The 19,670-nt window shown below is 40.4% G+C and overlaps 2 protein-coding genes across 2 annotated transcripts in view; both read right to left on the bottom strand.

Moving 5' to 3' along the window:
* Positions 1-7,200, bottom strand: part of LOC109530548 (ephrin type-B receptor 1-like) — a 133,719-nt gene extending 126,519 nt beyond the window's left edge. The window contains exon 1 of the mRNA XM_019894381.1: positions 6,967-7,200. Coding sequence (XP_019749940.1) covers positions 6,967-7,063 — 97 coding nt within the window. The 5' untranslated portion in view covers positions 7,064-7,200. The remainder of the gene's footprint in view (positions 1-6,966) is intronic.
* A 2,404-nt stretch (positions 7,201-9,604) lies between these two features.
* Positions 9,605-19,670, bottom strand: part of gpc1a (glypican 1a) — a 33,032-nt gene continuing 22,966 nt past the window's right edge. Inside the window, exons 3-10 of the mRNA XM_019894382.1 lie at positions 18,035-18,252; positions 17,087-17,260; positions 15,881-16,046; positions 15,670-15,800; positions 14,002-14,142; positions 13,047-13,177; positions 11,981-12,156; positions 9,605-11,163 (exon numbers count right to left, since the gene is read on the bottom strand). Coding sequence (XP_019749941.1) covers positions 10,979-11,163; positions 11,981-12,156; positions 13,047-13,177; positions 14,002-14,142; positions 15,670-15,800; positions 15,881-16,046; positions 17,087-17,260; positions 18,035-18,252 — 1,322 coding nt within the window. The 3' untranslated portion in view covers positions 9,605-10,978. The remainder of the gene's footprint in view (positions 11,164-11,980; positions 12,157-13,046; positions 13,178-14,001; positions 14,143-15,669; positions 15,801-15,880; positions 16,047-17,086; positions 17,261-18,034; positions 18,253-19,670) is intronic.

The following is a 19,670-nucleotide window of genomic DNA, read 5'->3' as shown; positions in this document are numbered from 1 at the left end:
TGTGTGTGTGTGTGTGTGTGTGTGTGTGTGTGTGTGTGTGTGTGTGTGTGTGTGTGTGTGTGTGTCCCTGCTCCAGTGAAGACTCGATATTGCCCCCGTTTACTAGTGCATGAGAAAATCACACTGAAATCTTCAAGCACTCAACAGCCAACACTGTTTACAAATCAGTGGCTACGGTGACACCACTAATTGCTGACTGCATATTTGGTTCAGGCACAGATGACACAACCCAAAGCGTGTGTGTGTGTGTGTGTGTGTCCCTGCTCCAGTGAAGACTCGATATTGCCCCCGTTTACTAGTGCATGAGAAAATCACACTGAAATCTTCAAGCACTCAACAGCCAACACTGTTTACAAATCAGTGGCTACGGTGACACCACTAATTGCTGACTGCATATTTGGTTCAGGCACAGATGACACAACCCAAAGTTTATCAGGTGCCAACAACATAGTCTGGCTGGGTCAGGGTGTGTATTCTCGTTGTTGTTTAGTTGTTTATTTCTTTGTGCTGTAAACGTTCTAACAGAGGTCCAAATACCAGTGAATCTGTTAAACTCATCCCTTGAAAAGACAAGATAAGTTAGGAGAAAATTAAATTCAATTAAGCCCTGCCAACAACAGAGTCTCAGGAGATGCGCAAGGACACCTGTTCTCCTTTTTGGACCACAACCAATAAGCCGGTGTCTCTGAAAGGGTGCCAAAGTCGCTTTCCAACATGATAAGCAGACATTTAAATAAATGAAGGTTCAGGCATGGGATAAGTTCCAACATTTGATCACAATGCTGCGAATGCTTTCATCAAATGAAGTGAATGTGGTGACCACGCCCACATAGAAGTGCCGAATCTTTATTTGGTTGGAGAAAGACATCACATGTGGGCACACTGCGCAAAATGTGCAGGACAAAAAAAAAATGCAATACTGGAAACAAACTAGGCCCACAAACGCAGATCCAGATAAATCATTTTTAACAAGCGGCCCCGGAGAAAATCCTACTGCTCAAAATACCACCTTGTTAAAAAGAGAATTCAATAATTTATTGGGGGCTTAATATGGTGGAGACCTACTCTTTTGTGCCCTGCAGTATGTCATGAATCATCTTTGTGACTGTGTCATGTTTTGTGGCACATCCTAAGATCAAAACCTGAGGATCGCAGAGGAGCTCATTTATCCATATATACAGTATTGACATTTCAGCACAAAAATCTTGCTACAGGTTCGCAAATGGAGTGCCTCAATGGCTCCATTGCATGCCAACTGCCAGTTTAGCTTTTACTGCATGTGTTTGTAAAGAAAGTGCCTACCATGGAATGGCATAACAAGCCCTCTCCAACAATGCACCTTTTCCTCGAACCCTTCTACCTGCTGTGTCTCCCATACACAAGCTCAATGTTCTGTTGGGCGAAAATAGACCTGCCCTGCAATGCATTTACATCTCCCCAAATGGGAGCGCCTCGCCAGAGTCTGTCATTACACACCCCATTAGAACACTACAGAGGATTTATCTCACATTTTTATTTAAGACAGCAGCAGCAAGAGGAGGAAAAAGCAGGGGATGCTGCTGAGGCAGGTTACATGTAAGAAGATGGCAGAGAGGTGGGAGAGAATTTCACAGGGAAGAGTGGAAGGAATGAAGAGATAAAACAAATTAAATGAATCTGAATTCATGAAATCAATCAATGTTACAATCGCTCGGATGTGTGCATTTTTTTTTCCTGTTGTTTACATTTTGTAATATCGTGGCGACAACTCTGTCCACTCTTTGTATCTAAGTCATCTGAAGTTACAGGGAACAGAAGGAAGGTGAAAGTTAAACGCAGGAATTAGTACACTGTTGGCAACCGAATGCTGCAAAGAGCAAAATGCCACCAAATAGCAAATAGGTGAATTTTCAGCAGATAACACAAGATAAATTGGAAAAAAAAAATTCTGGATGTCAAATTGTAAATAAGGCGGGGTTCCCTAGTAGGCGGGGTTCACTAGTAGGGATAATTAGTCAAATATTTTTTTAATACTATTTTTAAAGCGATTGGAGAAGTTCTGGATGTTCTGAAGTCCAGTTTTGATGTGAGTGTTGCACTGAACAAAGTAATGATTCCTGGCGGATTGGTGAAACTACAAAAGTCTGGACATACATTCAGCACAGCATTCCTATAACTGATGTGATGTTGTTCTTATCACAACTCCAAAGGACAGTAGTTAAATTTGAAGCATGTGATGGACTCTATTTTAGCACAATTTCTTTAGATCCAATTAAAAACCAGTTAATTCCACACCACGCCAAGTGTGGGTCTTACTTGGGTTCACATTGTTCTTCAGGCCTTCAACTACCTGGAGTTGCTATTGAATCAACAGCACCACTTCTGATTGCAGCCAATACTGTACTCAATTTTGCCCTAATGTTTGAAGCCAGTAATAAACCAACAAGCATACAAAATAATCAGAATTCATTGTTAATAAGTCATTTTAAATTGGTCACAGTGGCCTTTGGAATGTGAAAATTACAGCTACATAAATTCCTCAAATGTGATTGCGTTGTAGGTGGATGTGATCAAAAGTGGATCAAATACTAAAACAGTAAATTGTGTGGACCATAATTTCCAGAGTACAAAATGCACCTGATTGAAGGCTGTATCAGGTAAATTTAGATGTTTTTTACATACATTAGTCACTTTGTATTAATAGCCACAGGTATCAATGTTATAACATGGGATATTTGCAAAGAAAGTGGTCACAATGATGGATTTTTTTTTTTTACTTTGATTTCCCTGAACCCATTCAGGTACAGCGGTTACTACAGTGGACAACCTTATTATTCAGATTCAGATTCAGATTCAGAAAACTTTATTCATCCCCATGGGGTAATTGGACTTAACAGGCACGCTTTGCACAAGAAACATGAAAAACAAAGATGAACATGGGATACAGTGCGAAGGGCCTGTCGGTAATCGCCGTAAGTACAGCGCCCCGAGATCTTAGATGAGAAAAGTAAACACAAGGGAAGGAGGGGATAAAAAAACCATGCTCGAACTATCCTCTTCTGAGGATAATTTAAGTCTAGGAGAAAAAAATTCCCTGCACATCAAGCATATGACAGTTACAACAAGACACAAGACATAACGTGATGAGGGGGGGCGGATGGATGTTATGTTATCAGGTCATAGGATGCATGAAAGGGTTAAAAACCGGTAGATGCTTTTTTTTTTCTCCAAACAATCCCCGATGCAGCTAGCTACACAGAGGTGTCCCAGAACGTTTTATAGTCACTCATGTTGTCACACGAGGGCAACTCGCCAACAAGCTTCATCGGGCAGAAGGGCACAAAAGTCCGTGGTAATGCATCCTTTCAAAAGCCGTTTATTACTTGTTTAGGAGACGCAGGGGATGTTGCTCCATGGTCAGACACAGTGTCTTCCATGTAAGGCTGAAACAAGCCCTCAAGTAATACAGGTACCACAGTCCCCCTCAAAAATTTTTTACTCGCTTATTTATGTGTACACTGCAAGGAGGAAATAATCAAGCTAACCGCAATAACGATTGTTCATGCGATGCAGTACGCCGGCAACGATGTGAAAAGGACAATTTGAAAATTAACCCTCCCTTAACAAATAATATATGGACATCAATGCCTTGGTACAAATTGATGCTGACAGCATGTCGCCGTGTAACGGCATCACCTTAGATGTAAGATTGGGCCAAAAAATCCAGCCCGATCCGACCCGGCCCGCGGGTATTCAAGCCCGACCCGGCCCGAGCCCCATCCAATTAACTTGATTTGCAGGCCCGAGCCCGAAGCAAACCCGAAATTTCATATTTTATTTGTGAGGACTCGGGAGGAGGAAGGGTGATTTCTGATAACATATTAAAGCCTGTCTTTTGTAACGAAATCTAAGATAAACAAGACTGTATAAACATTTACATCTTTTATATTTCTGTTTCTGCAGAGGGTATATTAACTGATAATTTTCTATTATTGGCGGATGTTTTTAAGAGTTGGCGGGAAAAATTTAAGGCCGTCCATCATTTTGACGGGTTGAAAATTGGGCCATTAACCACAGCAGCAGTACGTCCTTAAGAATCTAGCGCAGCACTTTAAGAGAGAGAAGCAGAGACACAAAGAAGAACAATGACAAAGAAGAACAATGACGGGTGGATAATAGACAGAGACATGATTGAGTTCTTTGAATTGTCATTGCAAGAGTTTAGTACAGTACGTGTTGAGATGAGGCGACTTCTGTTTTTTTGCGAACCACGGTCTCTCGTGGCCAAAACTATTCACGGCCTCGAAACGTGATGTTTGGGTAGCAACATCACAGTGCGTTGTTATACCTGTATATTTATTTAAAAAAAGTCAGCGAGAGAGAAGCCCGGCCCGACCCGAAGCAATAATTGACATTTTAGGCCCGACCTGACCCGACCAGGCTCGGGCTCGGGCTTCAGATCTTACCTCTACATCACTTGACTCATTTTCGAGAATCATTTTCACAAACTGTTGCGACCAGCGTCAACACAACATTGTCCTGAAACAACGTTAAATCGTTAATTAAAATATAACTTTAGGCGGACACTGTATTGTACGGTGCCTGTTGCCAGCATTTTATGGCGGTTCCAGCACTCGCAGCTCGCAGCTCTAGCATCACTCAAGGGCACAACACAGGGTGGCGAGAGCCGTCGGATTACATTTCAAAGGTAGTTTAACAGACATACAAAGTCAATGACTGGGCACAATTTCATGCTGAAAGTCTGGCACATTTGTTGTTCCTGCTGATCACTTTTGAACAAACAAGGCTTACTCATGTGTTGGTGTAGCAGGCAAAATCGCTACTGTGCATCTGACGTCACTTTGTCTCATAGACAAAAATACATGGGAGAGATTTGTCTACATCTCACTAATGTTTGCAGAGAGGAAAATAGTGTGCTGCTGCCAGTATGCAGTTTCAATTTAGTACAACTTTTTGAGTATGTAACCAGGAAAACCAGCTGGAAGCTGGTCATTTGTTATTAAGTGGAAATGTGTGTTTTTTTTTTGGCTTCTGCATTCAAAACCTTTCAATTTTTTTTTTTTTTAAATTCTAATATCTGGTGATTCCATAGAATTTTCAGTACTATACAATATAATACATCCTGATTTATATAGCGTTTTCACAACAGCTGCAGCTGTAACAAAGTAGGTATCTGAATACAATTTTGGATACTTTTGTGTGTGTGTGTGTGTGTGTTGCAATTTCACAGAAGCTGCAAGTTACAAAGATCGTTTTGAATCACATGGAGACAAATTATTAGTGCTTTTATCCCCCCCCCAAGATGGCACCCGAGTAGGCAGCCGTCTGTTAGTGCTCCTTGCTTTGTTGTTAAGCTGCAAGTTACAAAGATCGTTTTGAATCACATGAGGACAAATTATTAGTGCTTTTATTCCCCCCCAAGATGGCACCCGAGTAGGCAGCCGTCTCTTAGTGCTCCTTGCTTTGTTGTTGTTTTTTGTTGTTTTGGTCTTTTGTTTTGTCACATGGTGTTTGTTGTTTCATCGTGTGAACCTGATGTGGACTGTTTTAAGCGTTTTTTGGCCACGACATTCGTCAAAGAAGAAGAATCTGTGCTTGGTGGTTGCGCCTTCTCAGCAGCACGCCTATACCAGCACAGATTTTGATTGGGAGGAATGTCGGACCATTTGACTGTCGGTGCTGGACAGCCCCGGTGTGCTTGTGTTTTTTGCGCCTGTAGTGGGCAGGATTTTTCACAGCCCCGTTTTGTTCAGTGGAGAAGTCGGCGCTGTTGGACAGTCTGAGTTGGTGCGGCTGGATGGATGGCTGCTGAAGTTGAGGACAAGGAGAGATGAGCGTCGGCGCGGAGCGCAGATGCGTATTTGGAACTGAGAGTCGCCGCTTGGAATTGAAATGGATTTACATGGGACAGGAGAAGTGAACCAATCACTTTTTTTCGTCAATGGATGCGACAGCTTCTTGTTGACATTTTGGCACATTTTGAGCATGACGTCTCTGATCCAATGGTGAAAGGACACTTCGATTCTCTCCTCTTTCATCTCAAACTGCTTTAACAGCAAAGCGTATGAGGGAAAAATGGTTATGACTGCACGACTGTCCATGTTTTATGTTATGTGTTGTGTTTATTATTTTACTTTATGTTAACTTGTTTTGTTAAACGCTTTGTTACAGGTGCTGCTGTTGTGAAAGCGCTATATAAATCAGGATGTATTGTATTGTATTGTAATGGATTACTCCGATTGGCTGGCAACCGATTCGGGGTGTCCCCTGCCTACTGCCCGAAGACAGCTAGGATAGGCTCCAGCACCCCCCGTGACCCGAGTGAGGATAAAGCGGATCGGAAAATGAATGAATTAATGTATTGTATTATTAGGGCCTAATAATTAGGCCGACTTGCACTGCTTCGGATGACAGGATTTGCTCATATTTGACTTAACTTTATTTTACTACATGAGTGGGAAAAACATGATCATGCCTGTTTGCTCATATGATTGTGTTCTGCAGTGCGGTTTTACACCAGTCAAAGCTATCGTAATAAACGCTGATTTAATACCTCTTTGGCATGTCGATCAAATATGAGCATTATCTTTCTACGGGAATAATGTTTGATAAAGCTTGTAATGTGATGCTATTACATAGTGTATGTAATTAATGTTGAGACCATTCATATGCATTCAAATTAGTGGGTACAAAAATATGGCACAAACTGGTCTCCACTGGATAACCCAAAGCACCCATTCATGAACATTTGCTTCAAAATAAAAGTTGTTTCACAGCTTTATCTTTCAGAATAAAATGAGACCTTGGAATAGTTTATGAAAAGGCACAGAGGCACACAGTTCATTGTTAAATGCAATCGGTCCTCATTAAAATCAAAACTTCATACTGTCGAAATGTCTGAGGGTCAAATTGATCCCCTTTAATTATAAATTGCTTAAGGGAGAGAAAATGTGTCAGCAGACCTACCTTCCACTGCACACACTGAAGTGATCAAAAGCAGAAGAACCGCAGTTAAAGTGGCCAGCATGGCTCCGTTGAGCATCCCACTGTCCTCTCCCATCATCCAGCGTGCACAAACAATATCCCACTGAATGCACAAGTCAGGATTCCACAGGAAATTCACATCGCCATCGAGACAGAGGAAGCCGTAGCACTGCGCTGGACGTACACTGAAGAGCGCTCACTGAAGGTTGGGGAGAGCTCTCCTGTTTCTGTCATTACCGCCTCTCCAACACTTTCATGGCCAATCGGAGAAGACGATGGCGGCTCATTAACCAATCACCTTTCTTGTGGCGCCTGACCTACCTTCCGAGTCTAAGCCCGATGGACGGATCCCGCATGGTCGCCCTTGTAAAATGAGCGACTCCAAGTGGCCAACAAATGGCACCACATCTCTCAACTTTTTGTAAATTCATGAGCGATTTCTGAATGTCACCTTGGATGTCAATAATAATAATAATAATAATTACTAAATTTATGTAGCACCTTTAAAAACACGTGTTTACAAAGTGCTTTTGCTGACCAATTACAAATCAAATCCCGGGCAATAACATGCAAATAACCAAACACATAACAGCAAAAGCAACAACAGTAACAATAACATTTTTTTTAAAAAAAAGTCATGTCTGAGGCAATACAGGATTCTGACAACCCAACAGATATCAATTGGTAATTCATTTAAAAATATTTGGAAACAAATAAGTCACAAAATAAAATTACTTCCGTAATAATAATACTGTAATAATAAAATGCAATAAAGGCTTTCTTTCATCTCCTGGATCTGGAACCGCTGACTGGCTCATAGGTGGTTTGAAGTTGATGAGTGGTAGCTCATGCCTGCTTTCAAAGTAATTAGTAGAATCAAACTCAGTTCTAAAATAGACTGGGAGACAGGGAAGTGACCTCAAATGGGGAGATGTGGTGCCATCGACTGTAGTGGAATTAGAAAGAAACCGCTGCTGCATTCTGATCCAGCTGGAGGTAAACAGTGGCGGAGCTACAGGATGGCCAAATGTGGCCAAGGCCACTCCTAGTCACTTTGTGACCTATCCCCTGGCCACCTCCATACCAAGGGGAACATTTTGATAGCTGTGATTTTTCTGCCATTCTCACATGGATGTAGTATTCTTAGACCCCCTGTTACTCTGCTACAACTTTTTGTTCGTTTGTTTGTCTTATATCTGCATAAAATAATAAATGTACAACTGATTTGATTGCAAAATCTAATCTTGTTTTAAGTAAATAACATTCAATTCTTGGATTCAACTTTGATTTTATTGATCATGGTTCTGACAACATGATGCAGATGAATAGCACTGAAATCTACCTGATGAGAGAACATTTATAATTTCATTCTGACCAATGAAATGTGCAGCGCTTTTCCCCAACATATTGGTAGAACCATATGCCACAGGCTGTGGCATTTTCGCTGACAGAAAATAATGTGAAAACGCCACAGAGAAGTCAATGTATTCGAGTTAGGCACGCTGAGACAGTGGCAATGCAAGATGTTCGCCAATGGCTTCACTTCTCACCACACACACACACACACACACGTATATATATATATATATATATATAAAATACATAAGCACTTTACAATTCAACTCTTAGGGTATACATTTTATTGTCCAACCAGTGGTTAAAAAAAAACCCTAAATAAAAAATAAAAAATTGCAAAATAAAAAATAAAATCCCTGACATTAACATAAAATAAATCCTCTCTGATACAATTTGGGCATCATGCGTCAAAACGGAAAGAGCTGCCAAACAGTACAGCTCGCGCACTTGACCTCCTCCAGCATTCCTGATTCATTGCCCACCCGACCACGTTATATTTTACTGCATGTATGAAAATCCATCTGTTTGACATGCAGTGAGCAAAGTATTTAATTTTTATGATGAGTATGTTTCCCTCTTTTAACCTTTATACCTCCTAACAACACTGATATGTACTGGGGAAAAAAACAATGACTAATTTGTGACAAATGCTCAATTGCCACTGAGAGTAACAGAGGCTGAAAAATCCCAAATCTTAATTGAGCTGTGATCAGGGTCAAAAAGGTCAAACAAACAGTCCACACAATAGTGTGCTGCCACACTGTTCACCCCCTATATTAACCTTTAGATGACAGAACAAGATGCATGATCATACTTTTAGAATAGGTCTAAGTCTGCTCAGGCGCCATTGCAAAATAAATGACACATGAACGCTGCCGACTGAAATTTTCCAGACCTACTCATTATTCACTTATCTCATGTGCGACTTGTTGCGTTTAACACATCACATATTACTGTAACGACACACAAGTTTAAATTGTCCTGACAAAATTTACTGCAACAATAAAATTGTAGTAACTGGAATTCTAGGTGATTTGATAAGCGGATTTAAGAAAAAAATATGAATAATAATAAAAAACAAAAGGTAGACACAGCCCTGTCAATTGTCCATTTCTATGTAGCCTACTGTATATTTGAGCAAACATGAAGCTTGAAATAAAGGCAAGCCAAATACAGAGATTATTCTATCATAAAAAAACATGAAGTTGTGATTCTGAAGACAAAAACAAATGCAGTATAGGTTTTGTGTTTGTTTTTTGCAAAAACAGTACCGAATACAACAAAAAGACCAATTTGTGTGGGAAAAAAATGCAGCTTTTTGATGATTGAACTTCCTACAAACATGTTCAGAAAATTTTACTTTACTTTTACTTGTTTGATGATTTTATTTGGTCCTTCTGAGTGAATTCTGCATTTTATCTCGCTGTGCATTATGGGTATCTTCCAACAATTATTATAGTGATCTAATTGTAGTTTATCCAGGCTGAACTCTTCATCTTGATCGTATAAACAATGCGAGGCCCTCACCCACTCCACGGCGCTGTGGTTCTGCTCAACCATACAGTTACAACTATGGAAAGTAATCAAATAAGTACCGTCAATCAATAAGTTTTGTTTTTTGTTTTGTTTTGTTTGAAGAAATGCTAATCCTGATGTGTTGTTTTAACGTCATGTGGATCAGTGGATTCAGGCAGGCGTGCATTCCGTCAAAAGTCCCCTCTTAAAATTATGTTTTGTGACATGCGCTCAGTGTGGCGACCAAAAGTGGCAGAATAATTTGACTTTTTTTTTTTTTTTTTTTTTTTAATAATAAGAGCGAAATTAAATCATGCATTTCAGGAAATGTCAAGTCTGAGCTTTGCGTCTAAGGCTCGGAGACGAGCGCTTAATTCGATGGTGATGAGAACAGCAACATTTGCACTCACAACATTGAAGAAGGGGTGAACATTGTTCCGCAGGCCAAACAAATCCTACCAAATATTTGTTATAGCCAACTCACACCACAAAATCTTGACATTCACATCACAGGTTATAAGGGATTCATTCCCAATAGTGTTTTGACCTATAAATGTACATCCATGGCTCACTACATGCCAGTCTTGTTTCCATCGGATGAGAACATGATGCACACTGGCTGTACATATATACATTAATTTTTTACACTGTGCTGTTTAGGTACACACCTTCAACATGAGATGAAAAAAAAAAAACTACACACAAAATAAAATTCAATAAAAAAAGCTTTGAAGACACCACCGCATTTGTCACTAAGCTCAATCCCTGCAGGTGAGGGGACCACAATGCACCATGTAGGACATCAATTGATCATTATAAACATTCCGTTGACTTTTCAGCATCACTCATCTTCCCTAACATTTTGTCTCCTTTTCCTCATCATCGTCTTCCTTGGAATTCATTGAAACCAGCTCAACAAACGCAATCAAAGTATAGTACAACACAGCAAAACCAAACCGGGACTGTTGTGACTGTCAGTTTTTGTTCCTCCTCACGGAAATTTTCCCATAATGTTTGGCAAAATTAATCCAATTGTAATCCAATATTCTCTCTTCTGAACTCCAGCTCCCGTGCGATGATGAAGTCCTTCACTGGACTTCAGAGTCTGGCAGACGGCAGAGCATCATCGACAAAGAAGTAGCAAGAGAGCCAGCAGGAGCAGCGCTAAGAGGCTACATGGGCGGCTCTGACATGTGGCCACGCCTCTGACTTGGTTGACGTCTTGAGGGTAGCTGTACAGTCCCGGCCTGCTTCGACTACACTGACCGCTGAGGCACATCCCACTTCCCGAGCCGCTGATGTCATCACCTGAGCAAAAGCACCATAATATACATTTGTATTGTGTTCAACCATTATCTTAAATGTGCTCGGTTGTAGAGGGAAACGTTTTGGTTCATATACATGTACATTTTGTTTTGATTACAGTGAAGCCCCGGATATCCTTTTTGGCATTTGTGAAAGGACTTTAATTTCAGATTTGGGGGAGGCGCTATCCAATTCATGGTAAAGCTCAACTCAACTATGAAAGAAAACATTGAATGGGCACCATCTTGCAGCATCTTGGTGCCAAGGAACTGTTGAAGTGAATTGAGGCGCTTCATCAGGAGTGCTCTGCCATCATCTTGTGTCATCTCCGTGCCAAGAAAGTATATACTGAAGTCGCGTTACTAAACAATATCTTTGTTAAGTATGCCAGAAAACAATTTACAATTTATTATTTGAAAGTTGTCGAACATTTACGTGTGTTTATCGTTTGCATTTGTAGGGAACATGAATTTATCATCCAACAATTATTTAAGTAATCGTTCAGATCATGATAAGGCAGTGTGGAAATTAGCTATTGCAGCAGCTTGTTTTTAACAGTGCTGTATACATTTCTGTGACATAATCCAAACGCGAGTGATGTTTTCACACCTCTGTAGGAAAATGAGAATGCCAGATTAGCATACTTTCAATGTCAATTTGCCAGAGTTGATCAATTCTGTGTAAACAAGCAAAGCAATTTGAAACTTCATGTCATACCCTCTTCACAGCTGCAGTGAAAGTAATACATACATTGTTTTATTTCAAGTATGGTGTAAATTGCCAAAACATGAAATCTTTTTTGCTCCAAAAATCTACTCACTTGCGTCCTGGAAATCCACATCATTCCCATCCATGGCATTTTTTAGCCTGTTGCTCATAATTTTGAGTTGCATGATTTGTTGCCGGATCGTCATGTCTGGCTTGGTAATGTCAAGCTCCACCTCTGGATTGTTGATCTGATTGGCCAAGCCATCCCCCATCACCTCAGGAAGGTATCTTCAGCAAGTAGAAATAATGAGAAAATAACTGACTTGAAAGACGGAAGTGGTGCTGTCCTAATTGTAGTGCAAAGGCTAAAAGACCTGAAAGAGTGAGTGAGTTAAGTGATTGAGTGAGTATCACCACCTGCAAAATTGTGTTTGAAAGAAATTCTGTCAGGTCAAATAATTGCACAAAAATTCATTATCTGAACTGAGCATCCTCACTAGGCTCGTGAGCGTGCTGGGGTCGATCCCAGCTGTCTTTGGGTGCGGGGAACAGTACACCCTGAACTGGTTGCCAACCAGTATGAGACCCAATTAAATACTATTATCATTCCAAGTCTCTTGCTGTTTTTAAGCAAGTGTGCTGTTTTAGGAATAGGGCACTTTTTTCAGTTTTCAAGTTAAATACATTTCATGAATGTCATGAATAAAATCTTCAACACTATTTGATTTTGGCGGCCCACTGAACAACTGTTTAACACGACCGCCTCACAGTGCAGAGGTGCAGGGTTCGATTCCGGCTCAAGCCTTCCTGTGTGGAGTTTGCATGTTCTCCCCGTGCGTGCGTGGGTTTTCTCCGGGTACTCCGGTGTCCTCCCACATTCCAAAAACATGCATAGCAGGTTAATGGAACAGTTTGGATTGTCCCAATGTGTAATTGTGGGTGTAAATGGTTGTTCGTCTATGTGTGTGCCCTGCGATTGGGTGCAACCAATTCAGGGTGTACCCTGCTGACTGCCCGATGACAGCTGGGATAGCCTGCGCGACCGTCGTGAGGATAAGTGGCTTAGATCATGGATGGGTGGAGGGAGTTTTTACGTTTGAGTTGTGAAGTTATGTTACATAACAGAATTATAACCATTAGTGCAGCAGTGACAAAAAAAAAGACTGTTTCTTTCAAACCTGGCTTTGGTAATGCCGTTCCAGCATTTATCCTTGTTGGCGCCACCTGCTGCCAATTTGCTGCAAAGTGCTATGGGGAGCTGGAGCCAATACTGCCTCATTTCCCTTAATTTACTGGAGAGATCTGACACCTGAGGATGACATTCAAACACAAAATCCAAATGAAAACTATCTGGTATCAATCTACAGTATGTTTCCATCCATTTCAAGCATTGTAGGGGAAGCCTATCCAGCCTGATCTACAAAGTACAGTCAGTTCAGAGGTAGGCCGCAGATAATCATTCACACTGACAGTTAGACCAACAATAAAATAATACTCTTATTTAGGAACCCTGCTCAACAAATGTTTTCTACATTTATTACTACAATGAGAGATGGTAGTGACTATTCTAAATGTTTTTGTTACGTTTATGCTTCTGAGCCATAGTTTTTTCTCAAGCACATCTGTTTTTAGTAATTAATAATAATAATAATCATAATAATAATAATAATGATAATACTCTTTTAATACTTATTAAGTTAGGCTAAGCAAGAAGTGGATTTTTTTTTCTGAAACGTCATAGCTGAACACATTGTAATCAGCATGGTAAAATCTGTTTTGCGCAAGCTTTTATAGGTCAAACCTCAAAACAAAATGAAAATCTATCTCAAAATTAAGTAAAGACTTTTTTTTAAATCAGTGTCAAAAATATATTAAGGGACACGTAAAGCCATATCTGATTAAAATTCTCTGTTGACCTGTGTCATCGACAAATTGGATAATACATGTTTCTGACTGTGGGAAAGAAACCAGGCAAGAAAGGAAAAACATGTAAACTCCAGACAGACAGATGACTTTCTTGCCATGGGATAAGAAGTGAGCTCCAACACACGATACACTGTGCTCCTCTACCTCCCGCTGTACAATTTATTGATTCCTAATTATTTCATCTGAGGGTTCACATTCTGAACACACCTGTATCTCGAGTCGTAGGCCTGCAGTAGGAGAGGGTTTGTATTCTGAAGCAGTCAGAGAGCCGCTCTTTTTTTTCTTTGGCTCGAAAAGCATTGGACTTCCCGTGCCTGGCTCAACTGGAGTGCCGCATGTTTGGTACACCTATGTTGGGATAAATTGAAAATGTTGCAGGCTTATTTTTAAGCACATTTTAGCATTTAACAACAAGAAAAAAAGCATACCTTGTCAATAACAACAGAGTTGTAGTATAAGAAGTATTCTATTTTGAGTCAAATACAGGTCCTTCTCAAAAAATGTGCATATAGTGATAAAGTTCATTATTTTCCATTGTGTAATGATAAAAATTTAAATTTCATATATTGTGTACTGTATACAATTACGAAGTAGAGTTGTGTTAAATAGCCTGCATCTGTTATTACACAGCAAGCAATAGCTACAGAGATACAGCGTAGACAGACAGACAGATCGATAGCTACATAGATAGATAGATAGATAGATAGATAGATAGATAGATACAGTACATAAATATTCAAAGGTATACTTATTATTACTAGTACATGTATTTGTGCCCTTCATACCGGCTTGACGAGTGCATCAACGCAACGCATCTTGACGGCATGAAAGTGATTATGAAAATGAAATATAACATTCGCCACTAGATGTCACCATAGACATATTTACAATGTTCTTTTTTATCTTATTGGCCAAAATAAATTAAATCTTAAATTAATTTCCTATTGCTACTGCTTGATTAATATACTGTATTAAAATTGAACCAGTCATCAAACAAAATGAGTTTTAATATATTTTATACAGACCAACAACCAAGATTTACAATAACCGTGAGTTCAAAATTTTTCACAAAAATATGACATTTAGAATGCCGGAATGACAGCGGAGTTTTTAGGAGCTCCAGAGTATTTAAAAGGCAAAATAAAAGAGATTTTCTTCAGCGTCCAAGGCCTTGTTTCGACCATTTCGGCATTACGTTTCACATACTGAAAACAGTGCTGTAAACAGTAACACTCACAAAGAAGAAGCAACTTCATGCAGGTTCAACTCATAATTCGTTGACTCCAGATTTTAAGCACTGACTGCAAATCTAATTCAAGTATGAAAACTGTTGTCACTGTGTGCAAATATTTAGGTCCCCTAAAAAATGGAGACATTTTGCAAAAAACCCTAACTCAAAAATGGCAAATCAGAGAATTAAAGGGAATATGTACACTTTAATCACTTTCGTTGAAAAACCATTGTGCATAAAGCCAAAACGATAAATACTGACCCTGTTTAAAACGTCATCGGCCAAACTGTAAAAGAATTGCAAATAAACCAAACGGACTAGGAACAACAAATATTTTTCAAATGTTCAGTAAACCAAAAGGCGGTTTGGTAGCCGAGAGTCCAGTCCACTACCTAACCGAAAGCATATCCTTCATCTTATAGTGTCTGCCAAGCTAAAACAAGTACTTTACTGCAATCGTCAGAGTCACAGTGACTCACCTACTTTACACCTGCTCGAGGAAAAATGTATTTAAGACCGAACATAATTTGTCCATTAAGACAAGAAATGGATACTAAACATGCTCGATTACACTTGCAGACATACTATAGTGTGTAACTGAAGGCATCGTTTTCAGAAAGAAATGTTCAATAAGACTAACTTACTTTGGCTGAGACGGTCTCAACATTTTCCTTTAGCAAGCGGACAGCCTCAAAGATCTGAGCGGGGATGGATGACACAACCACATCGAGACTGGGCTCTGTGCTGAAACTCGATGCCACTTGGATCATGGTATCTGAAAATTGGATTGCAATTCCTCAATATCCCATCCTTTTATCCATGTTGTTACTGTACGGTATGTAAGAATATTTTTACCGATAAGATTCTGCCATTCAGGGTTCAGATCGGCTTGGTTTGCCAGGCAGCCCTTCACAACATTGGAGCAGTAGTTGGCACAGGGTTTGACAGAGGCAAGGCCATGGCAGTGCGGGCAGTAAACAAGTTTCACCAAGGCCTTAACACATTCTGGACTCAGAGGGACCTGGAGAGGAATGATGTACTGTATTTAGGTAAACTGTATACTGTACTGTATGCCATGATTTCTAACTTGTATCTGCAGCAAGCCAAGAACAAGAATGAACTAGAAAAACTACAAAAAAAACACAAAAATCTGAATTAAAACGCAATATGATCTGAAATGTCAAGAAATCGTAGAAATTGGAAAATCATATACAGTAGGGTTGTAGTACTCCCAAGGTGTGAAATTTTTTATGACTGACAGCCTCAATATTTTTCTCAGGGATATTTTGCCAAGTCTATCGTTGAAAATCCCCTACATCACAATTTGGTAAAATTAATATTTTTTCATACTTCTGCAGGATGCGATTGGTCAGTCCCCTCAAGTGTGTGCTATTTTTACACACTGAGAGGGAATAATCTATATGGCTGTGAGTATTGCTGGTGGTCTGTTTGTGTGTTGTTAGTCTTTGTTTGTTAAAGCATCAATTGTCAGGTCGATAATTACCATAACATATTTGTTCTATTCCCGTTAGCCTGTCTATGGCTTTTAACATCATGTATTAGCATTAAGCTAATGGACATTGGTTGGACAAAATTGTCTGGCTTGCTTCAACATTTTTGGGTTCAAATATGCAACGTTAGATTTCTTTTTGATGTGTCGGTTTAACAGAAATCGTCACCAGGAAGTGAAAGCTGGAAGCAAGCATTCTTTGTTTTCTTATTTGGAGAGCTTTGTGAGCCAGAGGCAGGGTCAAAGAAATAAAAGAGGAAAAAAAAGTACATTTAACATGTGTTAATGTGTTTCGGAGTTTCAATGTGGTTAAAGCATGCCCAAGAGGGGGGTTCCCATATGGACATTCAAAATCACAGTTTTTCACCTATTGTGGGTGTGCTAGAATGAATCCCTCCAATAATTATTCTGGGATCATCACAACCTAGTTTCACCCTAAACACAAACCAAAATCTTAAAGTCAAAAAGTGACTCTTTATATTTGACCCCACACTGTGAACTATTTGGACTGATGTTCCCACAAAACCGGTAATACAATTACACACACTCACCTGTGAGACCTTTCTGACAACCTCGCCACTGATGATCAGCCCTTGGACAAATGACCTAGCTGTGACAAAAGCTCGTATAACCTTTGCTTTCATATCTCGGGGGACGTCGCCGAATGGTCGCAAGGTCTCTTGTTGCTTAGCAACACACTCGAGGTAGTCCTCGGACAGGGTGACCTGCAAGGATGGTGACAGCGGCGCATATCATAGAAGATTATAAATCAATCAGTCAATCAATAGATGAAAACTTTATTTATAGAACACTTTTCACACCGAAATTGTAACACAATGTGCTTTACAGATTAAAATCATGGCGAGGAACCAGACGAGTGCAGGGACAGCGAGAGTTCAAAAAGTACAAGTGGTTCTGAAAGATATGAAGGACCAAGACCATGAAGAAACTTCTAAACTATAAAAAACAAATCTTAAAATTGATTCTCAAACAGATGGGGAGTCTGTGCAATAATTCTGAAACCTGTGTAATGTAAGCCCGCCTCCTGGTCTTCATCAAGACATGTACTGCAGAATTTACAGATTCTTTCTTTCTTTTTTTTTTTTTTATTTATTTGTGTGTCTGATGAAATGCATTGAATAGTTAGGTGACTGTAGCAATTGTCTTGTATAAAGGGAGAACTTAACATGACTAACATGATCTTATCTTTTTTGATAACGTCACAACCTCTTTCGTTCAATCACACCAGTCCTGATGAATGCGCTTTTCCCAAATGCTATATATCTGTCACTGTAGGTAAAATAACATTTGTTTCACCAAACCGATGCGTTTTTACCATTTCATCATCTGATCAGAATTTACTGGCTCAAGACAAAATAAGGTTTGTACACAATGAATGGCAGGGGCTTTCTTTTAAAAGAATAATCGGAGCAATTTCACTGTTCACATTTTCACTTTGTCCACCTCAAATGACTCATGAAGATGGCGTCTCTACTCACATTACTGGGGGTGAAGCTTTTAAAGGTACGTTCCAGAAGGCGCGACCAGAATTCACTCAAGGTCTCATCCAAGTTAAGAGCAGAGCCGCGGTAGTACTGTTTCAGGTCGGAGTACAAATCACCATAGAGTCTTGTATTTTGGGAGTACAGGGCACCGAGGGGAGATAGCGCCTCCTGGAGGGAGCGTTCAGACCGACTGTGAAGTTCAGTGAAATAGGCTGGAAGGAGGACAAAGAGTAAGAAACACGTTAACGGCAGACATGAGTCTCAGGAATCCATCCATCCATCCATCTTCTGATCCGCTTCATCCTCACAAGGGTCGCGGGGGTGCTGGAGCCTAATCTCAGCTGTCTTCGGGCAGTAGGCAGGGGACACCCTGAACCGGTTGCCTGCCAGTACAGAGCACACAGAGACGAACAACCATCCACGCTCACACCCATACCGAGGGACAATTTAGAGTATCCAATCAGCCTGCCATGCATGTTTTTGGAATGTGGGAGGAACCCGAAGAAAACCCACGCAGGTCCGGCAGAACATACAAACTCCACACAGGAAGGCCTGAGCTGGAATTGAACCTGGTACCTCTGCACTGTGAGGTTGACACACTAACCACTCAACCACCGGGCCGCCAAATTCTAAGGAATATTTTTTTTAATTAAATTTTTCAATATAATGTATTTAAATTAATTAACATCTGATTTAGCATTTTGAAAGGCTTGAACTTGTTTTTTTTATGTGTTAAGAGTACTTGAGGCTGTCATAAAGAGAACCCTCCATTCTTTCATTCATTTTCTGTCCTGTTCATGGTCACGGGTAGCGACAACCTCACCCAACTGACTCTGGGCGATGGCAGACCACACCCTGGACTTTTTCATAGTAATACTCAGTCATAGGGCACATATAGAAACAGACAACCGTTCAGATTCACATTCACGCTGTCACGGAGTGGGAAGTGAACCCACGCTTTCTGTGCAAAAGCCAGGCGAATGTCTCACTACTAATTAGCAACACATACTGTATCTGCAACATGTTTGTAAAATAGATTTAAAAAAAAATAAGTGGTCACAGTCACTGCAATAAAAGGGGTCTTTTTCCTTGTGATCCAAGACTGCAAAGGTCATAAACAGTTGGATGGTTACATACTGAAGGCATGTCACTGTGACCATCGGATTGATAAAGACTGATTCACAAAGTCATGATGGCACGTTTGTCACCTGCAGCATTCAGCCATCTTCCTGCGGTCATCTGTCTTTTTTCGCTTCCTTTCCCTTTCCTCCCTTCATTCCTTTATGTGTCAGATTTGCAGGGTTGCCTCCTCAGTGGGTCAACTGCTCATTAGCTGAACCAGCCCCTGCCCCAGGGGACACCTCCTGTTCATGTGTGTGCGTGTGAGTGCGTGTCGTTGGGGATCAGTGGATCGGCTTATCATGTTTCATTGTGTCTGCCTGACTCTGCCCTCATTATAACACCCAGTTAGGGGTCTCCTTGATGGACTTGACATACACATCCCCCACTCACACATGCACCATTACGATTGAAGTTGGGGTTGGGTGCAGAGCACATCCAGAGCTTGTAGCAAACATAAAATCGCCAAGCTCATCCAGTAATGAGTTCATTCTGCAAGCACGCACGCACG

Source organism: Hippocampus comes, unplaced genomic scaffold (assembly GCF_001891065.2).
Source record: "Hippocampus comes isolate QL1 unplaced genomic scaffold, H_comes_QL1_v1.1 scaffold282, whole genome shotgun sequence".
Classification (NCBI taxonomy): domain Eukaryota; kingdom Metazoa; phylum Chordata; class Actinopteri; order Syngnathiformes; family Syngnathidae; genus Hippocampus; species Hippocampus comes.
Note: the sequence above shows the minus strand (reverse complement) of the source record. Positions and strands in the feature narration are given on the sequence as shown.